At 37.2% G+C, this 9,739-nt stretch overlaps 1 protein-coding gene across 1 annotated transcript in view; it reads right to left on the bottom strand.

Moving 5' to 3' along the window:
- PTPRG (protein tyrosine phosphatase receptor type G) overlaps window positions 1-9,739 on the bottom strand; it is an 816,071-nt gene that overhangs the window by 614,044 nt on the left and 192,288 nt on the right. Inside the window, exon 2 of the mRNA XM_044675683.1 lies at window positions 1,609-1,713. Coding sequence (XP_044531618.1) covers window positions 1,609-1,713 — 105 coding nt within the window. The remainder of the gene's footprint in view (window positions 1-1,608; window positions 1,714-9,739) is intronic.

Here is a 9,739-nt window from a genome sequence, read left to right as displayed (position 1 = left end):
TATATATATATATATATATATATATATATTACATTTCCCAAAGAGGCAGAAAATGTAGCAGCCAGAGGACTAGGTTCTTTAGCATCAGGAAGACATGGTTTCAAGTCTGGCAAACACTACAGGTATGATAGATGGGCAAGTCACTAACTTATCAGTGCTGCTTATCTATTCTGCTGGAAGTAGCTTCCACACCTGGAATTTCCCTCACTGATAAATTTACAAATCTGGAATAACTTTTAAAAAATATTTCCTTCTCCATTGGTACCCCCAACCCCTTCATTTTCCAATTTACCTCATTTATTAGAAACAGCAACAAAAGACTTCTAATTAGATACCACCAATCAGGAAGAACTTGGGGCCCATGAAAGAACTGCTATCTATTCTTTGCAAAGAAAACAGATTGGCTATCCTCCCTGAAGGAGCAGGAGATTTATCAATAGACAAAAGGAAGCAAGAAGCCAATAGATAAGCTGTAATTAAAGATCAGGCCCATACATTTTACACTGACATAAATCTAGCAGAATTAGTATGGGATAAATCCCTTTTATTCCTTCTTCCCATTCTCCAACTAATGGAAACACTGGGTTCTTGCTGGATCATTAGATAGGGTCCTGCATGCATGCAACATTATTACATAATTTACAGATTTTGCTCATATGACAAATAGCCAGCAACCAAGCCATTTCATACAAGAAATTTGAATTTGAAATCTTTGAAATATGCAGTGACGAGGTCATTTCCAAAGTGGGTTTGTCTGCTTTCTACAATTTCTCCTCTTTAATTAACTATAATAAAATTTCTAGGTACAATTCTGGACAACAAAAAGCCTTTAAGAATCACAATCTACCCATCACTTGTGGTGTCCAGACCCATCGTGGCCCAGAAATGTATTTCCTAATGTCCTGTTATTTCCTAGTATCTTGCTTCTACCTTAAAAATGTGTCTCTCTTTAAAAAAAGGGGGGGGGTGGGTGGGAATAAAATAAAAACATTTTAAGCAATGGAAGAGAAAAAACTAATGACCATTTATCTTTTATTCATGCATCTTAAAGGAAAAGTAAGAAGGAACTTGTATAATGCCAAGAAATACAGAGAAAAATTTATTCAATCAATATGATATGATTTGAAAATAAAATTGGATCTCTTCTATTAGAGCATTAGAGAACATTTCACTGCCTAGTCCTTTTGTATATTAAGTAGGCATTCAAAAACTGAAGACCAGGCATTCTTTTTCCCCCTCTGCTTTAATTTTAAATTATGGCAAAAAAAAAAAAAAGACCAAAAAGAACAATCTTTAAACTTAGGAAAATTACAAGTTTGGGGCAATCAGTCATTATCCATCAAAGTTTAAAGAAAAATGCCAATGGGAAGAAATAGGGATGGGGTGGCAAGGAACATACCTATAAAGAGTGACACAAAAAATCAATTACATAAAAGTGTTCCTTTTCAATCTTGTTTTATGAAAAGTAAAAAGAGTTAATGAATAAGCCTAGAAATGAATTCCAAGGAAATTCCTCCCCCCTCAAAAGCACGTCCAGTGAAATTTCTGCTTTGACTTAACCATATGTTCCTTTGCCATCACAGAACAAGTCAGATTGACTCAACTTACCCGAATATGCCCAGTAAGGGTCTCCGGATGCTTTCCGCCGTCGAATTTGTGCCGAGCTACCATGCCTGTTTTCGTGGAGAGCTCCAACATAGCCTTCTGTCAAAGCTGAAAAGAGAATAAAATAAAACCAGATAAGGTTACCCAAAAAACAAAACACATTTTGAAAAATCCCTGCTTAGAAATGATGAAACCAAATAAATACAGTTCTCTACTTTTCTGAAAAAGCAAAGGATCATGGATATAGAGCTGGAAAGGAGATTTGGAGGTCATCTAGTCCAACCCCCTTCCTCATTTTACACTACAGAAAATTAAGACCCAGAGAGCAAAAGTTACTTGCACAGAGTCACATCAGTGGTTAGTAGCAGAGACAGGATTTGTACCTAGATTGACCCAAAGAGGATGGCTAGACAGGAGAAATTTTAAGGAAAAGAAAGCAATGAGGGCAGGAGTCAATGAAAAGAATGGGCAAGGTGAGAAGATGTTTCCAGTCCAGTATGACAAGGTCAAGTCAATGTTGGGGATGAGTCTTCTTGGGCCACGAGGCAGAGTGGCTCTTAGTCATCTCGGGGGAGCCTTGGAAGGCTGGATAAAGGAGTCAAGAAAAACCATCTGAATTTGTTCTTGCTAACAGCTATTACCTCTATAAAGTGTCTGTGATATACACGGCAGCTAGATGGTGGTAGCGAAGAAAGTGAAGGATGTGGAATCAAGAACCTCTCAGTATGAATCTTGCCTCAGACACTTACTAGCTGGGTGGTTCTAAGCAAAACAATTAATTTTTCTTAGCCTCAGTTCCTTCAGCTGTAAAATGGGCATGATGAAAGCAATCAGCCCCATGGAGTTATTGTATAAACCAAATGAGATATTTATACATGCAAAATTACTTTACAAGCTTGAAAACATCCTATAAGTGTTAGCTATTCTACCTCTATATTTGTGTCCTTTTGCTATGATTAATAATGCTATGTTTATTATTAAATTGATAGCACTAGATAATAATATAATACTAAATATTATTATATTATGTAAATAGATTATATAATTATACATCTTCTAATCATTATATATCATTGTTATATTAATATGTTCATCTGTAGCTAGATAGTGCAGTGGATAGAGGGCCAGACCTGGAGTCAGGAAGACTCATTTTCCCGATTCAAATCTGGCCTCAGACATTTCCTAGCTCTGTGATCCTGGACAAGTTACTTGACTCTGTCTCAGTTTCCTCATCTGTAAAATAAGCTGGAGAAGGAAACATCAGGCCACTTTAGTATCTTTGTCAAAAAAATCCCAAATGGGATCATAACATCAGACATGACTAAAATAATGACCGAACAAAAATGTATTATCTGTATATGCTTTGAATATAATTCTCTGAATATAATTCTTTTGTATATGCTTTTATGCACATATATTATTTCTTCCTTTAGAAGGTAAGCTCCTTGAGGGCAGAGTTTATTTCATTTATTGTATCTCTAGCACCTAACCCAGTGTCTGCCACACAGAGAATCCTCACTGACTGATGGATAGTTTTTTTTTTGTTTGTTTGTTTTTTTAAATCCTTCTGTCTTGAAATCAATACTCTGTATTGGTTCCAAGGCAAAATAGTGATAAGGGCCTGACTCTCAATCCACTGAGCCACCCAGCTGCCCCCAAGGATTGATTCTTATGAAAGCAGTTCTCAACATTTCTGCCTGGAATTTTCTTACTCCATGAAAGTGGACTTGGAGACCAAAATTCCTTAAAACTTAGAGCCACCACTTTCTTCTTCAGGTCAGACTTTTCCTCCAAACAGAGCAACCCATCTCACTTACAGGTAAAGAATAAGAAAACCAGAGATTCCTGACTCTTGAGATGAAAAATGCTGCTATACAACTTGGAAAAAAAACTACTCAAAATGGATCAAATCAACCAAATGAAAGATAATTTTGCCCAATTTCCAAGGCTACCATCTGCATTTTAAAACACTCAGAGCCCCCCTATCCCCAGCGACTTTACACATGCAAATTTCTTTTGTTGTTAGCTCACACCTGACTGCACTAGAGACAAGAAATACAAAAATCACAGGTGCCCCAACTCCAACTAGAAATGGTTTTTTCACTACCTCAAAAAATACACCACAGATGAATATGCTAATAATTTTAAAATGCACCCAAACAAAAACAAAATGTGCTTTCATGATCAAAGAAAATCCAGGCAAAGAACAGGATATTCAATATAAGAATGACAGAAAAAAAAAAACAATACACATCTCAATGTCTCATGACCTGAATTACTCATTAGTATTATTGTCACACATTCTTAGATCCAGTGCTGGAAAAGATCTCAGCCACCTTCAGACCAAATACCTTCATTTTACAGACCAGAAAACTGAGACACAACAGGGCAAGTAAGTTTACCAAGGTCACATAGATGGTGCAAAAAAAAAAAAAAAAGTACATTTATCTACTGCTCTCTTTAGTGGTCAATTGAGCTAAGAACTATGTCTCCTTAATGAGGAAAGATCAGATTCAGAACCACACAAAGACAGTATAATTAGCAGATGCACAGATTGTAATTCTGCTCACAATACAATTTCAACAACTAAAGGGTTTTGTTTTGGGTTTTGAGTCACAAGATCAGAGAGAGTTAAGAGGAATCTTAAAGGCTTTTTAATCTAGCCACCGAAATTTACAGATGAGGAAACTGAGGCCCAGGGAGGTTAAATGACTTGTGTAAGGCAGCAGAAGTAATTAGTATCAGAGGGAGAATTTAAATATAGGTCTTTGGCTCCAGGTCATTGCTTATTCTAGCACTATCAAGTTCTATATTAAGTTCTCTTCTCTAAAACAAACTGCTTTATGTTGATGGAGTCTGGACTTGGAAAAAGGAGAGTCATCAACTGTGTGATGACCTAATCACTCTGATACTCCATTTACTCATTTTAAAAACAGGAAAAATACCTCAAGTATGGAACTATATAGGGCTAATGGGAAAATCCAATATGAGAAAGTAACTTGGAAACCTTAAAATGATACAAAAATGTCAACTATTATTAGATTCCTTCAACACAGAAGGCAGGTATGGCTTAGCATCATCATCACCACCATCGCTATCATTAAAATCTATCAATGGATTCTCCCTCCACAGTGTGAAATGCAATAATTGGGGAAAATCAAACATTTTTAATAGCAAACTTGTATTCATTTATTCCTCAGTAATCATAGTACAGGAGCAGCTAGAATCCTAGGCCTAGAGTCGAGAAGACATCTTACTGAATTCAAATCTGGTCCCAGACACTTGGTAGTTGTGTGACCCTGGGCTAGTCACCTTATTTGCCTCCGTTTCCTCATCCATAAAAAAAAAAAGAGATGGAAATGGCGAACCACTCCAATATCTTTTTTTCTTTTTAAAGTTCATTTATTTATTTACTTATTTAATTTAGAGTATTTTCCCATGGTTCCATGACTCATGTTCTTTCCCTTGCCTCCTCCCAACCCACTCCCATAGCCAACAAGCAGTTCCACTGGGTTTTACATGTGTCCATTGATCAAGAACTATTTCCATATTATTCATATTTGCACTAGGGCTATCATTTAGAATCTACATCCCCAATCATATTCCCATCAAACCATGTGACCAAGCAGTTGTTTTTCTTCTGTGTTTTTATTCCCACAGTTCTTTTTCTGGATGTGGATAGCATTCTTTTTCATAAGCCCCTCAGAATTGTCCTGGATCATTGCATTGCTGCTAGTAGAGAAGTCCATTATATTCAATTGTGCTACAGTGTATCCATCTCTGTTTATAAGGTTCTCTTGGTTCTGCTCCTTCACTCTGCATCAGTTCCTGGAGTTCGTTCCAGTTCACATGGAATTCCTCCAGTTTATTATTCCTTTTAGCACAATAGTATTCCATCACCAACAGATACCACAATTTCTTCAGCCATTCCCCAATCAAAGGGCATCCCCTCATTTTCCAATGTTTTGCCACCACAAAGAGCATGGCTATAAATTTTTTTGTACAAGTATTTTTCCTTATTATCTCTCTGAGGTATAGACCCAGCACCACTTCAGTATCTTTGACAAAAAAAATCAAAAGAATCTCAAAGATTCAGTATCGGAAATAATTGATCAACAAATGATAGCACTCCTTCAACTGAATCCTTTTTAGAAGCTTTATGGGGTAACAGGGGCAACTCTAAGTACTTGAAAATGAAGCATAATTTCTGGCGGGTCCCACCAAGAAGGAATGACTTTGAGTACAGACTCAGTGATGTGCTGATTAGTTTGTATTCTAATGAGTAGATAAGGCTGTATGGTATCGAAGAAAAAAGTATTTGTTCTTGAGTCAGAAGACCGAGGTTCAGATCTCACTTCTAATATTCCCTTGACTTTGGGAAAGTTATTTCACTTCCCTAGGTTTCAGTTCCATCATTTATGTCATTAGGGGATTTGACTCTATGGTCTCTGAGGCTCTCCCTGCCCTAAGGCTCATATCTTCTGGTCAGTATGGTGAAGACATTTTTCAGCTACAAGAACTTTCAAAGACTAAGTTAGAGAAGCTGTGATAATTGTTGTTGGCAGACAAAACAACTCAAAGATTCCTGATATATCATACAACGGCAATGTAGACATACATATTCACCAAAGTTATCAGCAATCTTCTTGCCCTGAAGATGCCTCCACTCTCTCTTCTTCTCTTCTGATTAGGGTGTCCTTGGCCAAGATCGCCATTTCATGTGGGACTCACAACTTTATTCAATTCAGTCCCAGCTCCAATCCTCATTCTCTGCCCTTTTCTATTTCTTTTAGCAGAAGCCCCTTTCCACTTTCCTTCCTTCACATGTCCTCTTCTTGTCTCACATTCTCCCATTAGAATTTAGGTGCCTAGAAAAGTGGGAAGGTTTTCTTTGTATTTGTATTCCTTTTTAGCATAGTTCTTGTTTGGCACACAGTAAGTACTTAAATGTTTTATGTTTTTAATCAAGTTTCAACCAATTACCACAGAGTTCTATCTAGATCCAAATGCAACCATAAGAGAATAGACATGAATCAATCTTTCCTCATCAAAGCAAGTGACTTTCTCCAATAAAAATGCATTATATTTAATTTATATATATTTACATATTATATACATGTAGGTATATGGAGAGAGAGACAGAAAGAGAGCGCACTACATAAGCTTATACTCTCTCCCCTGACAAAATATAAACTCCTTAAGGGCAGGGTCTGTTTAACTTTGGATTTTATATCTTGGGCATTAAGCACAGTACCAGGGACATAGAAGGTAGCCAATCACTGCATATTGATTGATTGATCTAAATTAAATTCAGTGCAGACTTCAAACTTGTGGATAACTTTTTGGATCTGCATTAGTTCTAGTCAATATTTCAGTTGTCTGTCTCACCCTTTGTCTTATGACTATCTGATGAGCAAAGAATTAGTGTCTTAATCTCTAGTACTAATAAAAATGCTCCAGAAAGTGGACATAAGGACAGACATCTAAAATGATTTCACTAGAAAGCTCCCTCCAGGTTGGCATTTCACCCTTTTGTCAAATGGTGCTAAACTTATTTTGCAAATAAACTGAGGGTGATTCTCTGGCTCTAAAAGCTTTGATTCTTTCTATCCCCAACATCTATCTATATGTGGCTAATGAATCCAGGTTAAGACATTCAAGGATGTTATGTCCTTGAAGGCATAAACAAGTCACAAGGAAGTCTGCAGATTTTACATGGAATGTGGTGAGACATATGAGATGTGCCTTGGTAATGGTTGGCAAGAATATAAACTTAGGTCTCTTTTTTAGCCCCATCTATTAAAGTCTCTTTTTAACCCTCTGTTTCCCCAAGTCATCAACAATATAGAATTTCTTTTTTTTTTTAAACCCTTACCTTCTGCCTTGGAACCAATACTGTGTATTGCTCCAAGGCAGAAGAGTGGTAAGGGAAGGCAATGGGGGTCAAGTGGCTTGCCCAGGGTCACATAGCTGGGATATTGTCTGAGGCCAGATTTGAATCTAGGACCTCCCACCTCTAGGCCTAGCTCTCAATACACTGAGCTACCCAGCTGCCCCAATATAGAATTCCTAAGTCACAAAGCACCAGAAAGTGAGTGTAGGTTTAGAGAAATATGATATAAATGGAATGTCCGACCAGGACACTTCCAATTGGGCTGAGAATTTGCAGCATATAATCCATTCACTGAACTACAACTAGGTTCCAATCTCAGATGTACTAGCAACGTGCATATTAAATTGAAGAGGTAAAAAATAAAAGGTGAATGGAAATCAAAACATTTTATAATGAAAGAGTAAACTAAGGCCCTTAATATCTTATTGGCAGAGAGCAAAGATTCAAATATAAACAATCTGTAGGTTCTAAGCAAAGCAACAAACTCAGCACCCTAAACTTAATCAATTTTAAAACTCTCAAACAGTTGGAAAATAGAGCACAGCAATTCCATGGGAAGGCCATGAATCATGCTATTGATTTTCAATATCTTCTGTGCAGAAAATTAAATTATGCAAATGCTTCCCTTTACAGATCCTTACCTTAATGCAAGCCTGCAGACTTGCTTATGTCAGCAACTTAATTACAACATTTAAAATGGTTCGTGCTAACAACTATATGTGGTCTGACTCTCTAGGACAGGCAGTTCATATAAATCTAACTAAGGTTACTATATGAAAAATAAGAGAGAAGCAAGCATGACATACATGGATATGATTCCATGGAGGAAGAGGTCTGGCAAAATCCTTTAGCTAAAGGGGTTTGTCAGCAGAAAGCTAAGGCTGGTATTCTCATGCATTATTGCCTACATGGGATTTGGGGTACAAAGATGTTACAGTATTACACAGACAGAATACAACGATCTGACAGCACCTCTCACACTGCCTAAAAGGAGTCGGCACTCTCTCTCTCTCTCTCTCTCTGGTGTTACTCTGACCATAACAGACATTAACACCATAACCAAAAAAATAGTACTTTTTTTCATTTTTCTTAAAACTTAACCAAAACCAGCAAACACAAATATCCCGATGCATTAAGAACAAAAGAAAGTTTAGGAAACTGTGAACTCCAGCACTAAAAATATCCACACAAAAAAGGTTTCATCTTCAGCAATTTTCCAAGGTCCAATTGTAGATAGAAAATTTCTACCAGGGGAAGGAAAGTTCCTTGAAGGTAAGAATCGTTCACTCTCTAGCAAATTGCCTTGCACATGATAAGCCCTTAATAAATGTTCTTTTAAAAAATAAAAACCTTGCCTTTAGTCTTAGAATTGATACTAAGTAATGGCTCCAAGGCAAAAGAGCAGTAAGGTCTAGGCAAAAGAAATTAAGTGACTTGCCCAGGATCACAAAGCCAGGAAGTATATGAGGCCAGATTTGAACCCATGACTTCCTTTCCTTTCTCCAGACAAGGGCCACCTAGCTACCCCTCTAATAAATATTCCTAAACTGATTTAAATGGAATGAAGAATATATGTGTGTTTATATATATATATATATATATATATATATATATATATATACACACACACATAATATGGGACAGCTGGCCCAGTCACATAACCCCCCCACTGCCTAACCCTTATTGCTCTTCTACTTTAAAACCAATACATAGTATTTGATTCTAAGACAGAAGGTAAGGATTTAGTGTTCAGAGCTGAACAGGAGAATAAGAGCAACTTAGCATCTCTCACTGTCTTTGGCCAAGTTTAAGGTCTGCCTAAGATCAAAAAGCCAAAGGGAGAACTAGCCAGTAGTCCTAGTATCTCTCATTGAGTTGAGAATGTTAGCCTGAGTTAGATGAGAAGCCGATAATCCCAGGGGAAAATTAATATTCATGAAGTCTAAAACCTTTCCAAAGCTATATCTCACATTTTTTCTACTTCCAGCCTAGAGCAAAAAAGATGTAGATATTTTCAGCCAAAAATGTCCAGCATTCTTTGCCAAACCCTTCCATATAGGGGGGGAGGGGGGAAAGAAAAAAACTAAGAGGGAGATACTCTGAAAAAGATCATTCCAACATGTATACTTCTGGGTATCTGTGTATGGGGGTATGTGTTTTTGTGTGGTGCTAAAGGTCTTTTGGAGGGGGTAGGCTCCCACAGCTGACTCCCCCTCTCTCCCTTCCTCCCTCCCTCCTTCC

This window comes from Gracilinanus agilis, chromosome 1, assembly GCF_016433145.1.
Source record: "Gracilinanus agilis isolate LMUSP501 chromosome 1, AgileGrace, whole genome shotgun sequence".
Taxonomy (NCBI): Eukaryota; Metazoa; Chordata; class Mammalia; order Didelphimorphia; family Didelphidae; genus Gracilinanus; species Gracilinanus agilis.
This window is presented reverse-complemented; position numbering and strand designations above follow the sequence as displayed.